General features: G+C 35.8%; 1 protein-coding gene across 6 annotated transcripts in view; it reads left to right on the top strand.

Moving 5' to 3' along the window:
- The window catches only part of CNOT2 (CCR4-NOT transcription complex subunit 2), a 132,081-nt gene that overhangs the window by 42,134 nt on the left and 71,048 nt on the right, over positions 1-18,899 (top strand). For 3 of the 6 annotated variants that reach the window (XM_027542545.1, XM_027542544.1, XM_027542547.1), the window contains exon 2: positions 5,596-5,738. The exons of 1 other annotated variant lie outside the window; for it this stretch is intronic. Coding sequence is in view for 4 of the 5 variants with exons in the window: in XM_027542544.1 (XP_027398345.1) it covers positions 5,691-5,738 (48 nt within the window). In the remaining variant the exon portion in view is untranslated. The remainder of the gene's footprint in view (positions 1-5,595; positions 5,739-18,899) is intronic. 2 more of the 6 variants (XM_027542542.1, XM_027542546.1) reach the window with 1 other exon arrangement.

Here is an 18,899-nt window from a genome sequence, read left to right on the forward strand (position 1 = left end):
AGCCTCATAACTCTATAGGCAATAAAGCCTTACTTCACTTGGTTTTTTCTCTTGATCTCTGGCCTGAGATGATATTAAGTTTCTGAAAATCATTGTTTGATATATTTTTTCCTAATTTTTTAGTTTTTTAAGGTAGAAAGGTAACTACAGTTTATTTTTTTCTGTCTTGGCATCACTGCCTTATAGAAAACTTCATTTTAGTTTTATAAATGTTTGTCTTTTATAACTTTCTAAAATTTACTGGGGAAACAGTGCATCAGTTCAGTTCAGTCGCTCAGTTGTGTCCGACTCTTCCCGACCCCATGAATCGCAGCACGCCAGGCCTCCCTGTCCATCACCAACTCCCAGAGTTCACCCACACTCACGTCCATCGAGTCAGTGATGCCATCCAACCATCTCATCCTCTGTCGTCCCCTTCTCCTCCTGCCCCCAATCCCTCCCAGCATCAGAGTCTTTTCCAATGAGTCAACTCTTCGCATGAGGTGGCCGAAGTACTGGAGTTTCAGCTTCAGCATCATTCCTTCCAAAGATATCCCAGGGCTGATCTCCTTCAGAATGGACTGATTGGATCTCCTTGCAGTCCAAGGGACTCTCAAGAGTCTTCTCCAACACCACAGTTCAAAAGCATCGATTCTTCAGCACTCAGCCTTCTTCACAGCCCAACTCTCACATCCGTACATGACCACAGGAAAACCCATAGCCTTGACTAGACGAACCTTTGTTGGCAGGGTAATGTGTCTGCTTTTGAATATGCTATCTAGGTTGGTCATATCTTTCCTTCCCAGGAGTAAGCGTCTTTTAATTTCATGGCTGCAGTCACCATCTACAGTGATTTTGGAGCCCCCCAAAATAAAGTCTGACACTGTTTTCACTGTTTCCCCATCTATTTCCCATGAAGTGATGGGACTGGATGCCATGATCTTCGTTTTCTGAATGTTGAGCTTTAAGCCAACTTTTTCACTCTCCTCTTTCACCTTGATCAAGAGGCTTTTGAGTTCCTCTTCACTTTCTGCCGTAAGAGTGGTGTCATCTGCATATCGGAGGTTATTGATATTTCTCCCGGCAATCTTGATTCCAGCTTGTGCTTCTTCCAGTCCAGCGTTTCTCATGATGTACTCTGCATATAAGTTAAATAAGCAGGGTGACAATATACAACCTTGACATACTCCTTTTCCTATTTGGAACCAGTCTGTTGTTCCATGTCCAGTTCTAACTGTTGCTTCTTGACCTGCATACAGATTTCTCAAGAGGCAGGTCAGGTGGTCTGGTACTCCCATCTCTTGAAGAATTTTCCACAGTTGATTATGATCCACACAGTCAAAGGCTTTGGCATAGTCAATAGAGCAGAAATAGATGTTTTTCTGGAACTCTCTTGCCTTTTCCATGATTCAGCGGATGTTGGCAATTTGATCTCTGGTTCCTCTGCCTTTTCTAAAACCAGCTTGAACATCAGGAAGTTCATGGTTCACATATTGCTGAAGCCTGGCAGGAGAATTTTGAGCATTACTTCACTAGCATGTGAGATGAGTGCAATTGTGCAGCCTTTCTTTGGGATTGGAATGAAAACTGACCTTTTCCAGTCCTGTGGCCACTGCTGAGTTTTCCAAATTTGCTGGCATATTGAGTGCAGCACTTTCACAGCATCATCTTTCAGGATTTGAAATAGCTCCACTGGAATTCCATCACCTCCACTAGGTTTGTGCGTAGTGATGTTTTCTAAGGCCCACTTGACTTCACATTCCAGAATGTCTGGCTCTAGGTCAGTGATCACACCATCGTGATTATCTGGGTCGTGAAGATCTTTTTTGTATAGTTCTTCTGTGTATTCTTGCCATCTCTTCTTAATATCTTCTGCTTCTGTTAGGTCCATATCATTTCTGTCCTTTATCGAGCCCATCTTTGCATGAAATGTTCCCTTGGTATCTCTCATTTTCTTGAAGAGATCTCTAGTCTTTCCCATTCTGTTGTTTTCCTCTATTTCTTTGCATTGATCGCTGAAGAAGGCTTTCTTATCTCTTCTTGCTATTCTTTGGAACTCTGCATTCAGATGCTTATATCTTTCCTTATAAACTTTAGTAAATTTAGGCACCTACGGTACATGTTCTTTCTCACGTTTACTTCCTTTCACATTCTCTGTCTTACATATCTATTCACACTTTCTTTTATCTATTCACTGTCCTTCCATTCCTAATATGAGCATCAACACAGTCTATTATTGAGCATTTTCATTTACTATAAGATATTGGTGACAAATGTTAGTTTAATATAAGATAATTTTGACAGATGTTATCTGTTTACCTAGAAGAAAATGGAGTATCTTCATTTCTTTTTTCCTTTGTTTACTAAAAGAAGATAATGCTTCTTAGTTATTGTTCCGTATAGAATATTGATTGCTATACTGGTTAGGACATATTCAGGCACACTTATTGTCTCATTGTGTTGCAGGAGGGGCCCTTCTAGGGCCCAAGATGGGCTCTTGTCTAACACTCAGAAGTGAATTGTCCAAGGAAACATATGTGCTGACAAAGCAAGAGACTTTACTGGGAAGGGGCGTCCAGGTAAGAGCAGCGTAGTTAGGGAACCCAGGAGGACTGCTCTGCCACGTGGCTTGCAGTCTTGGCTTTTATGGACATGGGATTAGTTTCAGGGTTGTCTCTGGCCTATCATTCTGACTCAGGGTCTTTCCTGGTGGCACGTGTGTCACTCAGCCAGGGAGAAGGATTCTGAAAGCTTGATGGGACATGTGGACTGGTGTCTTCTCTCCCAAATTGTTCCAGTTGGTGGTAGCTTGTTAGTTCTGTGCTCCTTACCAAAACCTCCTGTTGTTAAGCGGTTACTCGCATGTCTGGCCAGGGTGAGTAGTTTCAGTCATTGGTTCCCCTAACAACTGCACTTCGTTTTATTGTGCTTAATTCTGTGATGTTTTTACAAATTGAAGGTTTGTGGTAATCCTGCATCAAACAAGTGTTGGTGGTGGTTTTCCAATAGTTGCTCACTTTATATCTTTATCCCATTTTGGAATTCTCAGATTATTTCAGACTTTGTCATGGTTTTATTTGTTTTGGTGATCTGTGATCAGTGATCTTTGATGTTAGTATTTCAAAAAGATGGTGATTCACTGGAGGTTCCAGAGATGGCTAATATTTTTTAGCAGTAATTTTTTTTTAAGTTAAGGGATGTACATTGTTTTTTTTTTAAGACATAATGCTGTTGTACACTTAATAGGCTACAGTATAGTGTAAACAAATAGTTATGTGCATTGGGGAACTGAAAAATTTGCATGACTTGCTTCACTGTGATATTTGCTTTATTGCTGTGATCTGGAACCGGACCTGCAGTTCTTGGAGGTGTGCCTATAGTGGCTGTTGTTTGAAACCCTAAGCTGTGAAATACTTAATGTTACCCACACTGGGGAGACAAAAGAAACAAGTTTTACTTTTGTACTAATCCATAGTACTCTAAAATTAGTATTTTTCTGTTATCTGGTGAATGTACAGGTTAAATATTAACTTTTATTTTTAATTATAGTATTATTTAGTAGAAAAAGTCCTAATCATCTCTTATATGTATAATGTTAGGCTGTTGAAAATGGGATGGCCTTGCCTGACTTTAGATTTCTGACATATCTTTTATTAAACTAGTACAAATGGAGGATAGTGCATCAACTTATTTTTAAACTTAAGAAGGAAAACATGCTTAATTTCCTAAGAAAAAACTGAAATTTCACACTTACTGTTCACTGAATTCAACGTTGTCATTAATATGTTAATGAGACAAGTGCTGTTTTAATCTATTTTATTATAAAATACATTGAAACAAGGTTAATGTTGTTTCGGGGATGTGGGATGCATAATATATACTTTTCTTCTCATTTTGTGGTTGTCATGAACATTTAAATTGAAGTTGAATATGTCACTTAAACTGTTCTTGACCCCCCCAATTCACTAGATCATTTTTTCTTTATGAATAATCCAGTTGCTAGGATTATATTTATAGTGATAAATACACTTATTCTTTAAAAAACTTTTCTCCTTTGTTACTTTTAAAAGAGATGTTTAATTCCAGTAGTACATATAAATTTGGTAGTGCAGTTACATTTTTGCCATAGAGCCAGGCATCTTTGAAGTATTTTAGCGAAACATTTACAATGTAAGATGGTCACAATTAAGTACCCAGTAACTTGTTACCAAACATAAAATGGGAGGTGGCGAATAGGTTTTTACTACTTGAATTCTTTTTAAAACGTAAACCTAACAATACTAATTTTAATGTTTTCCTTGAAAAATATTCTGCTCTTCTTACTAGATTGCTTTTTAGGGGTAATCCATCTGTACGTGTATATGCATGTTTATTGGTTTTAATAAAATTGATTCATACTTCTTGTGAATTTAAATTAGATGTCATCCTCTTCCAAAGTGAATTTTGTCTGATGTTAAATGATTGCTCTAAATTTGATTATAATTTTTAGTGGTTAGCAACTGTTGTGACTTTTGTATGTATGCTACTTACTGCTTTCCTAGGGGAAAAGTGAAAGTGAAAGAAGTCGCTCAGTTGTGTCCTACTCTTTGCAATCCCATGGACAGTAGCCTACGAGGCTCCTCCATCCATGGAATTTCCCAGGCAAGAGTACTGGAGTGGGTTGCTATTTCCTTTTCCAGGGGATCTTCCCAATCCAGGGCTCGAAGCCAGGTGCCCCACATTGCAAGCAGTAAACATTTTACTAAAAGTTAGGTAAAAGTAAAACTTGTGTTTTGAAAACATCTGTTTACAAATTCTTTGTAGATACCGCTTTTGAATTTTTGGTCTTTCATATTCAATTTACAGTTTTGAGTTAACATCTCTGGCAATTAGTAGCTCTGCCTCAGTGATTTGTTTGTTTTTTTTCCTTTTAATGTGTCTGAGGTTTACAGTGCTTAGTCATTTATGGACTTGTTTATCTCTAGCCAGGTTAAGAAATAAGCTATGTTAATTTTTTTGCCCTGATGTAAAAAAGCAAATTGTTAGAGCATGCATGAAATTGGAGGACTGAACGACCAAGGCATCTAGAAAGTTGACATTTGTTGCTACCCTTCATTGGGATAAATTTTAATGGACTATTGCATCTGTTTACAATTCTAAGATTATATGATGTATTCACATCCTATGGCATAGGAATAAACCTCATAAACTGAATAAATAGCAGCTATATAAGTAAGCATTTGGAGGAGAGGAATTTGAAATTAAATAACAGGATCTGAATTAACTGAACATTTCTGAAATTAACAGGACAATGTTTACTTAAAAGAAAAAATATGTCAATTCAGGGCTGCATTTATTTGTTCACTCCATTTTTATTCATTATAACTTTCTTCCTATGTGTGCAGTCTGGCGGACAGTTTTAATTGCAAAGGAAAAGGTTTTCATATTTAATAACTTCTATCTCAAATAACGTATGTCTGCCAGTCCAGCCCTTCCTAGATGGTTAAGAGGAAGATCAATTAGAATATTAAAAGTACTTTTGGTTTTGTTTTCTATGTATCATATTGGATATTTTTGCTGCTGTTCATATGTTTACATGTTAGTAATTATGACGGCTTTTGGATAATTCCACTCTAGAGGGAGAACTGGTGGGCGGTCCTTCCTGTGACACGACCCTTGAGTGACAGTTCTATTTGATTGCCTCCAGTACTGTGAGGAAAGGACACGACTCTATGGTGAGGACTGATGGACATACATTATCTGAGAAAAGAAACTACCAGGTAAGATCCATTTTTTTTTTCTTATTTTCTATTGGTTATATAGTTACATGAACTGCTTAATATGTTGTATTTAATTGGAATCAGCAGGTTGGATACACCTGAGTTTGAAAAATTGGGGTTATAATTTTAAAAACATGCATGTTGGTTTATACAGTTGAAATAGTTGGGAACGTTTTTCAGACTAAACCATGCTTATAATAAATGTATATTATTACAAATGATGTACATGTATTTATATAATAAATATGCATATGTTCTTTTAGTGTCAGAGCATAAATTTCCTGGTGTGTATATATATGTCAAAAGTTAGATTATCTAATACACAATTTATGACTTCATGGCTGGATTCAGAGTTAGTATTCCATAAAATGTTGATTGCCTTTACACATATTCTTCCTGAAGACTAAGCCTGAAGTCTTGGACTATATTCAGGGTACTATAGCATCACAGAGATGTAGACACAATTGGTTAGAGTATAAAAGAAGTAGAGATCAGGGTACTCAGACACTCATATTGTATTAAATTAGCTTATCTATTATCATTAGTTTGCTTTCCTTACAATACTGGATTCTTGCTCTCTATTTAGGTAGTTAATAATATCCATCCTCTACTAAATATGTAAGGATGCTGAAAGGATAGTTGAAATGTAATATTCCTGTTTCTTTCTGAGCTTTTAAAAGAAGGTGAATTTTAAAGATAGTACTATTAAATAGTGATTTTTTTAAAAAACCCATATAACATTTGAATTTAATTTTCTCAAAGAAAATGTTTTATTAATTTGCTAATAATTTAATGTCAAATTATGTAGTGATTTAGAATAAGCAATAGTTCATAACTCAAGTAGGAATAAGCTTTAGGCTTCTTTCACAAATAGATATCCAACCTCCCTCTGCCCCTTACCACCAGGTGTTACTCTCTGCAGTCTGTGAAGGCAACTAGTGTGATAGTAGCAGCTTTGTTAACTAACCATTTATCTTTCTAATCATTAGTTTTAGTCTGGTTAGTCTTTTCTTCCCTCAGATTGAAAAAGTGAACAGTGGAGGAAATTCATGGTGAAGTAACAAAGAGCCTTTGAACACAAGACTTAGGTCCTATACATAATGAAAAATAGAGTCATATTTAACCTTTCTAGAATTTGACTCAATTTTATGTCTGAAGTTTCTTGCCAGATTTTTATAATTTAATAAGCCAGAGTAAGTGGTGGCTATGCAGAAGCAGTTCTCCCTGTAACCTTTCCTGCTCTGAATTGCTCTTATAGACTTGATCAGCATGGCTTTTGTTCATTAATTACACTAGCTGTGACTCCTCCTACCTCACAACCACTTCCAACTACCTTGACTCATGTAAGATTTCATTGGTTACACTACTTGGTTCTGTATTTTGATAGATTATGCTGGTTGTTTTTTTTAAAGAATATCGTAATTCTAGATTGTGTGGCTTTTCATAATCCAGTTTGTAAAATGTAAGTATAGAAGTTTTGTATCATCACACAGTGTGATTAATTTACTTTATGAGATCATATTAATAGAGAATTCCAAATTTTACACTTAGGAATAAAATCAGATTATATTTTATACATGAAGAGATTTCCTAGTTTCTGTTTATTCTGCTCTAAAAAAAATTGTTTTGAGTCACACTGTTTCAGTCACATTATTATAACTAATCCAGGCTTTTTAGCTTACCAGAAAATTCATTTTTAGTTAGGGTTTTTCTGCCTAAAAATATTTTCACTTTTCTTTTTACTTAGTAACAGTCAATGCATGTTGGAATATTCTTGGAAACAGTTGTTTAAATTTCTATTGTAAAATTATTTTATTTTTAAAAGACTTTTCTGAAAAGTACATGTATAGAAATATAATTTCTGGTATGATAATTATGATGATATACTAATTGCATATGGGAAATTCAAAGGAACAGTAGATAAATTACTACTGTATTGGTAGCACTTAGAGTCTGTATATGTATGCTGAGATGAAATGATTTGGATTTTTTTAAATTCCATGTTTTTGGAATTTTATTTGTTGTTTTTCATGGATAAAGTAGGATTTCTTTGTATTCATGTTTATATCTATTTTAATTTATCTTGTTTTAATTTATCTTTGAGGCCTTTTATTTTTGGAATGCAGTTGATGTCTTATAGTGATATTTAAGCATTCTGATAATAATAAGCTAATGTTCCAGAATTTAATAAAAAGGATAATACTTTGCCAATTCTTATTTCATTGTGGACTTGATTAAAGACTTAGGAACTCATTTGGGAAGGTGCATTTCCTCAGCTTTGTGCTAAAACTTAGTGACTTTCAAATGGGCGTTGGTTGAAGTATTGATTTTTCCACTGCTATCTACTTCTTGTGTTTTGTTTCTTACTAAAGTTTGAATAGAGTCTTTGAAGTTTATTTAGATGAACAGACTGCTATACAGACAGGACAATTTAATTATATAAATGGTTTACAGTTTCTTCTTAGAAGAATTGTCAAGCTTCTTCTGCTCTTGCTACCGCTGCTAAGTCGCTTCAGTCTTGTCCGACTCTGTGCGACCCCATAGACGGCAGCCCACCAGGCTCCCCCGTCCCTGGGATTCTCCAGGCAAGAATACTGGAATGGGTTGCCATTCCCTTCTCCAATGCATGAAAGTGAAAAGTGAAAGTGAAGTCGCTCAGTTGTGTCCGACTCTTAGCAACCCCATGGACTGCAGCTTACCAGGCTCCTCTGTCCATGGGATTTGCCAGGCAAGAGTACTGGAGTGGGGTGCCATTGCCTTCTCCAAGCTTCTTCTAAGGAAATGTAACTCCAGTTTTTGGCTAGAATTTCTTATCTTCCTCTAATTTACACTAATTTATTCCAACTGTGAGCACAGATCTAATCATACTAATTACCAGGTTTACTTACCAGTGCCTATTCCGCTTTCTAATACAATAAAGATGAGCTCCTAAACCTTACATATAATATTAGTACATTGTGGCCCCACATGCCTTTATTTCCATTGTCTTCTCTGTTTATAGTGAGTTTTTCCATGAGTAATATAAAACTACTTTTAAATCTCTCTGCAGTGCACTTTTACATGTATGCCTTTAGTTGTTTGGGTTCCTCTTTGTGTGATGCCTTTTCTTCCATCAGTACTTTCAGAAGCCATTCAAAGTGATGGCCTTTAGCATTCCTTTCCCTTGCTTTCATAACCTTTGTATCTATTTCTAGTTTAGTGTGTACCATGACAAACTGAAGTTATGTTTATTTTTTCCTTGTCTTGCTGTAGCCTCATGCTGTCCAATACCATAGGTACTAGCCCCATAAGTGGTATTTAAATTCATGTAAATAAAATAAAATAATTTAAATTCTTAGTCATGTCAGCCATGTTGCAAATGCTCAATAGTTGCATGCTATTAATGGCCACCATATTGAACAGTGCAGATATAGAACTTTTTCCATTATTGTAGAAAGTTGTATTGGACAGTGTTTCTATATATTAAGCTTCTTGAAAACTGGAGCCGTATTTATTGATATTTTGGTACTACTGGCAGTACCAAATGGTTTAAGTTACATAATAGGTGTTCAAAGGCATATTGTTGTAATAAAATTAAACAAAGAAGTTAACAGAAATTGCACAGTGTGCCAAGGGAAATGCTACCTATATATATCCAGTATTTTTAGGATATTACTTTTTTTTAATTTGAGCTTGCTGATCATACCATATGTTGGCTAGTTCAATGTATATTATCTATAAACTAGATCTAATGCATCCCAGTCTGTATGTCCCTTAAGAATAGCTCATAATCTAAAGTACCACATTAACTTTGTGAAATATGTCATGTCAGAGAACAAACGATGGCAGTGGTTGTATTACTGGTTCCTCCTCTCTCCCCCTTCCATTAAATATTTTATTTCCATTTTATTATTTTATAATTACAGAGCTATAGAACGTAAAAGTTTGTAATTTTACTGTTAACAATTTAGTGTGTCTGTTTTTTCTAGTAATTCTATAGGTACAAATATGATTTGTTATCGTTTTTAACAAATATACATATTTCAGCAGTTTGCATATTGTACCTAATATAGATATTTCCATGCCCCACCCTTCAACTTGCCTCCTTCCCAGTAAGTACTTACTAGTTTTTATATTTTTGTTACATACCTATTCAGTATACAGGTGCATCTTTAGTGTGTGTCCGTTTTTTAAGAAGTGGTACCCTATATTCTGTTATTTTTAATAGAAAAAAAAAAATTTCCAGCCCACATCAAACCATAAACAAGTTCCCAGATATTATAATAGAAAACACTCAACACGTATCTGACAGTTCAGATCAGCATTTCAGATATCTGACAATTCTGCTTAAGGAAAGCATTTAAAACACAAGTTACCTAATCATTTAACAGTTGATGGTGCACATACAAATGCATCTAGTAGGTGAGCTTCCATTCAGTATACAAGAGTACTGTACGATACTGAATACAAATTAATTTTTTTTTTTTATTTACTGCAGTGAAAATGTAAGTAAGCAGTGGTGTACTCCATTTCTTTATTGTAAGTTATAACACAGTATTGGAAATTTTTGTCTTTCTGCTATCAGGATGCATCTTACAATGGATGGTGTCTTAGAGCCATCTAGTAGCTTATAACCTTTTCTTGATAACTTCTTATATGATTGAAAACAGCACTAGCATCAAAGCATTTTAGAATCTGATATATTAATGCTACAGATACATAATATAAAGAACACTTAAAAAAGAATTTTTGAAAAATGAATATACTTAGCGAAGAATTGTCAGATATAGTGCATAGAGCAGAAGGATGAAGGTTTCAGTCATTGTTGCTCTTTGGCATTGGATTGAGGTGAGCAAGAGTGAGCTGAGGAAGGAATTCATTCAAAAATAAATAAAATACCTGAAGCCAGTGAACTGGTTCACAGTTCATTGCTCTTGAAAATCTTGGAGACGAAGGGCTGTAGCTACAGATGAAGGACGGGGAGTAAAAAACCTCAAATTGCATGACTATTAAGTTCTCTTAATTTGCAGTTATATAATTCCTGCTAAAATGAGATTGCTTTCGAAGTTGCATTTAAAATGCAGTGCTTCTGTTCATTTCATGATCATATTAATAGCTACAAAAGTTATTTTGACTCCACAACCTAAATATTGGTTTAAAATACATTTTTGACATTCATTTATCATTTATGGGTCTTTTTCTTCCTCTGGCCAACCAAAGACATCCAATGAATTCCCAGGTTCCTCATTGGTTGGCTTATTACATGATAATAACAGTGTTGCTCTTTCTTTGAATGTGTGTATTCTGATACTCTTTTACTCATCTTATGAAATCATCAAATGAGGTGAAATTTGCTTTCCAAAAGGCAAGTTTCATTAAGATATGTGGTTTTATGGCACCCATGGTATCTTAGTAATTTTTTCACAGTGCCCCTCGGCCAACAGAAATGTTAAAAGTTTCGTTCAATTAAATAACTAGATCTAAACACTTACATAGTTCATATGGTATCTGACAGATACTGCCTTGTTTCCCAAGAAGATTTAAAATACCTGGCAGCATCCCCATGTGTTCAATGTGGTGCTTCTTTGGGAACTTAGTTCTCGGTTTTTGCATATGAAATAATTGTGTTCTCTTTCAGAAATACATTTTATGTTGAAGTGATTTGCCCCAATCATGAATTTGGAATGTATTCATGATTAAATAGCAAAGTAAAACATTAATGTAGATATTTCTGTCAATCAGAGAAAATATAGAAGCAGTTACCTTTTTAAAACTGAAGTATAAATACAGTTGATTTACAATGTTGTGTTAATTATTGCTGAACAACAAAGTGATTCAGCTATACATATATACATTCTTTTTTAAAATATTCTTTTTAATTATGGTTTATCATAGGATATTGAATATAGTTCTCTGTGCTATACAGTAGGATCTTAATCTTTATCCATTCTGTATATAAAAGCTTACATCTACCAATTCCAACCTCCCTTTCCATCCCTCGCCTAACCCCCTCCCCTTGGCAACCACCAGCTGTTCTCTGTACTGTGATTCTGTTTCATGGATAGGTTCATTTGTGTCATACTTTAGATTCCACGTATAGGTAATACCTTGTAGTGTTTGTCTTGCTCTTTCTGATTTATTTAGTATGATAATCTCTAGTTGTATCTGTGTTGCTGCAAATGGTGTTATTTCATCCTTTTTTTTTTATGGCTGATTAGTTTTCCTTTATGTATATGTACCCCATCTTTATCCATTTATCTGTTGATGGACAGATGTTTCCATGTCTTGGCCATTGTAAATAGTGCTACTGTGAACATGGGGGTGCGTGTATCTTTTTGAATTGCAGTTTTGTCTGGGTATATGCCCAGGAGTAGGATTCCTGGATCATATGGCAACTCTAGTTTTGGTTTTTTGAGGAACCTCTATAGTGTTTTCCATATGAGTATACCAATTTATATTTTCACCAACAGTGTGAGAGGGTTGGTTCCCTTTTCTCTGCATTCTATTCAGTATTTATTATTTTTGTTTTTAGAGTTTGCAGACTCTTACATGTATATAAATACATATATACACACATGCATATATATATAATTTTATTCATTTATGGGTGTGCTAGGTCTTTGCTGCTGCACGGTTTTTCTTAGGTCTTATGCTAGGCTGCGGTGAACGGGGGCTACTCTCTAGTTGCAGTTGTGGGCTTCTCACTGTGGTGGCTTCTCTTGTTGTGGAGCACAGGTTCTAGGGCCCATAGGCTTCAGTAGTTGCAACATGTCGGCTCAATAGTTGTGGCTCATGGGCTTAGTTGTTCCGCCACATGTGGGATCTTTCCAAATCAAGGATTGAACCTATGTCTCCTGCATTGTCAGGCAGATTCTTTACCACTGAACCACCAGGGAATCCCTATCATTTATTTGTAGGCTTTCTAATGATTGCCATTCTGACTGGAGTGAGACAGTACCTTATTGTAATAATTAGTGATGTTGAGCATCCTTTCCTGTGCTTGTTGCCCATCTGTATGTCTTCTTTGGAGAAATGTCTGTCTAGTTCTTTTGCTCATTTTTTGATTGGATTGTTTTGTTGTTGAATTGTATGAGCTGTTTGAATATTTTGGAAATTAAGCCCTTGTCAGTTGCATCATTTGCAAATATTTTCTCCCAGCCTCTAGGTTGTCTTTTTGTTTTGTTTATTTTAGGGTTTCCTTTGGTGTGTAAAAGCTTACAAGCTTGATTAGGTCTCATTTTGCTTTGGGAGACTAACCTAAGAAAACATTGGTGCAAAGTTACTTTTTAAAATACAGTCTCAGCAAGGATTGAGAAGATGCAAGAAACTTTTAACAAGGACCTAGAAGAAATAAAAAAGAGTCAATCAATAATGAATAATGCAGTAACTGAGATCAAAGGCACTCTGGAGGGAACCAACAGTAGAATAACTGATGCAGAAGATAGGATAACTGGGGTGCAAGATAGAATGGTGGAAATAAATGAAGCAGAGAGGAAAAAGAAAAAAATTAAAAGAAATGAGGACAACCTCAGAGACCTCTGGGACAATGTTAAACACCCCAACATTCGAATCGTAGGTGTCCCAGAAGAAGAGGACAAAAAGGAAGGCCATGAGAAAATACTTTAGGAGATAATAGTTGAAAACTTCCCTAAAGTAGGGAAGGAAATAGCCACCCAAGTCCAAGAATCCCAGAGAGTCCCAAACAGGATAAACCCAAGGCAAAACACCCCAAGATGCATATTAATCAAATTAATGAAGATCAAACACAAAGAACAAATATTAAAAGCAGGAAGGGAAAAACAACAAATAACCCACAAGGGGATCCCCATAAGGATAACAGTTGATCTTTCAGTAGAAATTCTTCAGGCCAGAAAGAAATGGCAGGGCATACTTAGAATGATGAGAGAAAAACCTACAACCCAGATTACTGTACCCAACAAGGATCTCATTCAAATATGAAGGAGAAATCAAAAGCTTTACAGACAAGCAAAAGCTGAGAGAATTCAGCACCACCAAACCAGCTCTCCAACAAATGCTAAAGGATCTTCTCTAGACAGGAAACACAGAAAGGGTGTATAAACTCAAACCCAAAACAACAAAGTAAATGGTAATGGGATCATACTTATCAGTAATTACCTTAAATGTAAATGGGTTGAATGCCCCAACCAAAAGACAAAGACTGGCTGAATGGATACAAAAACAAGACCCCTATATATGCTGTCTACAAGAGACCCACCTCAAACCTAGGGACACATACAGATTGAAAGTGAAGGGCTGGAAAAAGATATTTCATACAAACGGAGACCAAAAGAAAGCAAAAGTAGCAATACTCATATCAGATAAAATAGACTTTGAAATAAAAGCCCTGAAAAGAGACAAAGAAGGACACTACATAATGATCAAAGGATCAATCCAAGAAGAAGATATAACAATTATATATGTACCCAACATAGGAGCACCACAATGTGTAAGGCAAATGCTAACAAATATGAAAGGGGAAATTAACAGCAACACAATAATAGTGGGAGACTTTAATACCCCACTTACCCCTATGGATAGATCAACTAAACAGAAAATTAGCAAGGAAACACAAACTTTAAATGATACAATGGACCAGTTAGACCTAATTGATATCTTTGGGACATTTCACCCTAAAACAGTGAATTTCACCTTTTTCTCAAGCGCACACGGAACCTTCTACCAGGATAGATCACATCTTGGGCCATAAATCAAACCTTGGTAAATTCAAAAAAATTGAAATAATCTCAAGCATCTTTTCTGATCACAATGCAGTATATCAGCTGCAGGAAAAAAAAGTATTAAAAATACAAACATATGGAGGCTAAACAACACACTTCTGAATAACCAACAAGTCACAGAAGAAATCAAAAAAGAAATAAAAATATGCATCGAAATGAATGAAAATGAAAACACAACAACCCCAAACCTATGGGATTCAGAAAAAACAGTGCTAAGGGGAAGGTTCATAGCAATACAAGCCTATATCAAGAAACAGGAGAGAAATCAAATAAATAACCTAACTCTACACCTAAAGCACCTAGAAAAGGAAGAAATGAAGAACCCCAGGGTGAGTGGAAGGAAAGAAATCACAAAAATTAGGGCAGAAATAAATGCAAAAGAAACAAGAGACCATAGCAAAAATCAACAAAGCTAAAAGCTGGTTCTTCAAGAAGATAAATAAAATAGACATACCATTAGCCAGACTCGTTAAGAAACAAAGGGAGAAAAATCAAATCAACAAAATTAGAAATGAAAATGGAGAAATCACAACAGACAACACAGAAATACAAAGGGTCATAAGAGACTACTGTCAGCAATTATATGCCAATAAAATGGATAACTTGGAATAAATGGACAAATTCTTAGAAAAGTATAACTTTCCAAAACTGAACCATGAAGAAATAGAAAATCTTAATAGACCCATCACAAGCACAGAAATTGAAACCATAATCAAAAATCTTCCAACAAACAAAAGCCCAGGACCAGACGGCTTCACAGCTGAATTCTACCAACAATTTAGAGAAGAGCTAACACCTATCCTACTCAAACTCTTCCAGAAAATTGCAGAGGAAGGTAAACTTCCAATCTCATTCTATGATGCCACCATCATCCTAACACCAAAACCAGACAAAGATGCCACAAAAAAACTACAGGCCAATATCACTGATGAACATAGATGCAAAAATCCTTAACAAAATTCTAGCAGACAGAATCCAACATGTTAAAAAGATCATATATCATGACCAAGTGGGCTTTATCCCAGGGATGCAAAGATTCTTCAATATTCGCAAATCAGTCAATGTGATACACCACATTAACAAATTAAAAGATAAAAACCACATGATTGTCTCAATAGATGCAGAGAAAGCCTTTGACAAAATTCAACATCCATTTATGACAAAAACCCTCCAGAAAGCAGGCATAGAAGAAACACACCTCAACATAATAAAAGCCATATATGATAAACCCACAGCAAACATTATCCTCAATGTTGAAAAACTTAAAGCATTTCCCCTAAAGTCAGGAACAAGACAAGGATGCCCACTCTCACTACTGCTGTTCAACATAGTTTTGGAAGTTTTGGCCACAGCAATCAGAGCAAAAACATAAATAAAAGGAATCCAGATTGGAAAAGAAGAAGTAAAACTCCCACTGTTTGCAGATGACATGATCCTGTACATAGAAAGCCCTGAAGACTCCATCAGAAAATTACTGGAGCTAATCAGTGAATACAGTAAAGTTCCAGGATATAAAATTAACACACAGAAATCCTTTGCATTCCTATACACTAACAATGAGAAAACAGAGAAATTAAGGAAACAATTCCATTCACCATTGCAACGAAAAGAATAAAGTACTTAGGAGTAGACCTACCTAAAGAAACAAAAGACCTATATATAGAAAACTATAAAACACTGGTGAAAGAAATCAAAGATGACACAAATAGATGGAGAAATATACCATGTTCATGGATCGGAAGAATCAATGTAGTGAAAATGAGTATACTGCCCAAAGCAATCTATAGATTCAATGCAATCCCTATCAAGCTACCAACGGTTTTTTTCAGAGAATTAGAACAAACAATTCCACAGTTTGTATGGAATTACAAAAAACCTCGAATAGCCAAAGCAATCTTGAGAAAGAAGAGTGGAACTGGAGGAATCAACCTGCCTGACTTCACGCTATACTACAAAACAACAGTCATCAAGACAGTATGGTACTGGCACAAAGACAGAAACATAGATCAGTGGAACACAATAGAAAGCCCAGAGATAAATCCACACACCCATGGACACCTTATCTTTGACAAAGGAGGCAAGAATATACAATAGAGAAAAGACAATCTATTTAACAGGTGGTGCTGGGAAAACTTGTCAACCATTTGTAAAAGACTGAAACTAGAACACTTTCTAACACCATACACAAAAATAAACTCAAAATGGATTAAAGATCTAAATGTAAGACCAGAAACCATAGAACTCCTAGAGGAAAACATAAGCAAACCACTCTCTGACATAAATTATAGCAGGATTCTCTATGACCCATCTCTCAGAGTAATGGAAATAAAAGCAAAAATAAACAAATGGGACCTAATTAAACTTAAAAGCTTTTGCACAATGAAGGAAACTATAAGCAAGGTGAAAGACAGCCTTCAGAATGGGAGAAAATAATAGCAAATGAAGCAATTGACAAAGAATTAATCTCAAAAATATACAAGTAACTCCTGCAGCTCAATTCCTGAAAAATAAATGACCCAATCAAAAAATGGGCCAAAGAACTAAACAGACATTTCTCCAAAGAAGACATACAGATGGCTAACAGACACATGAAAAGATGCTCAACATCACTCATTATCAGAGAAATGCAAATCAAAACCACAATGAGGTACCATCTCACGCTGGTCAATGGCTGCTATCCAAAAGTCTACAAGCAATAAATGCTGGAGAGGGTGTGGAGAAAGAGAACCCTCTTACACTGTTGGTGGGAATGCAAAGTAGTATAGCTGCTATGGAGAACAGTGTGGAGATTCCTTAAAAAAGTGGAAATAGAACTGCCATATGACCCAGCAATCCCACTGCTGAGCATACACACCGAGGAAACCAGAATTGAAAGAGACACATGTACCCCAGTGTTTATCACAGCACTGTTTATAATAGCCAGGACATGTAAGCAACCTAGATGTCCACTGACAGATGAATGGATAAGAAGGCTGTGGTACATATACACAATGGAATATTACTCAGCTATTAAAAAGAATGCATTTGAATCAGTTCTAATGAAGTGGATGAAACTGGAGCCTATTATACAGAGTGAAGTAAGTCAGAAAGAAAAACACCAATACAATATATTAACGCATATATATGGAATTTAGAAAGGTGGTAACGATGACCCTATATGTGAGATAGTAAAAGAGACACAGATGTGAAGAACAGATTGTTGGACTCTGTGGGAGAATGTGAGGGTGAGATGATCTGATAGAATATCATTGAAACATGTATATTATCATACGTGAAATAGATTGCCAGTCCAAGTTCGATGCATGAAACAGGGTGCTCAGGGCTGGTGCACTGGGATGACCCTGAGGGATGGAATGGGGAGGGAGAGTCAGGATGGGGAACACATGTACACCCATGGCTGATTCATGTGAATGTATGGCAAAACCCACCACAATACTGTAAAGTAATTAGCCTCCAATTAAAATAAAAGATAAATAAATAAAATATAGTCTCAGACCTTACTTAGGTCTGGAGTGATTGCACTGAGGGTGAAACTTAGTTTTTTGCTTTTTATCTTTCTGAATTTCCACGTAAAAATAGAACAACTAGATAGAAAATAAAAACCCATGAAAACATTTGTAACAAAAGCTAGAGATGAAGTATTTCCATGAACCTCAAGATACAAGCAGATGAAAGATTAACAAAAGACTTAAATTTAAGTAGAGAGAAGCATTGGGGTGTCTGGACCTGAGCATAGAAGCACCTCAAAGTGGTGAACAACCCGTTTGAAAGTGTAATGAGGCCTTTTGAAATTGGGGAGTTTTTGCCTGCCTGGCTGGATCAGTGGAAAGGACCTATGCTGAGGCCTGCAGTGATTGAGTCGCCCAGCTCTGAGCTCTCAAGACTTACCCGCTAATGCTCACTTGTAGGACCCATTGAGAAGTTTCTGGGAGTGGAACCAAAATTGAGGAGCATAGGGGCAACAGAGACAGAGGAAAGAAAAGGAGATAAAAGTGGGAGAGGGGAACAGAGTGGGAGAGGGAGATAAAAGAAAACCTTACAAGACATGCCATTGTACTTTTACAGACTGCATAAAAATAGAAGGAGCTTTATGAAGTTAGAGAAGTTTTCTGAACCATGTCATAGTCTTAAATTTTATGAAAATTAGATTCACAATCAATCTTCTGGGAATATGTTTAGATGTCCTTATACCAACTTTGAGTCCCATCAACAGTGTTTATATTGATCTGACGTTTAATAATGTCAAATTTAAAAATTTTCAAATTTATTGAGATTGTGCTGGAGACATATTTCCTTATTGAAATTAAGTAAATGAAGATATTGTCATATCTTTTAAAAAATTTTTAGTTTTGTCTTCCATATTCTTCTGAGATTGATTTATTTTTTTTATATGGTGTGAGGAGACAAATTCCTTTTGTTAGCA

The sequence above is a fragment of the Bos indicus x Bos taurus genome, chromosome 5 (assembly GCF_003369695.1).
Source record: "Bos indicus x Bos taurus breed Angus x Brahman F1 hybrid chromosome 5, Bos_hybrid_MaternalHap_v2.0, whole genome shotgun sequence".
Taxonomy (NCBI): domain Eukaryota; kingdom Metazoa; phylum Chordata; class Mammalia; order Artiodactyla; family Bovidae; genus Bos; species Bos indicus x Bos taurus.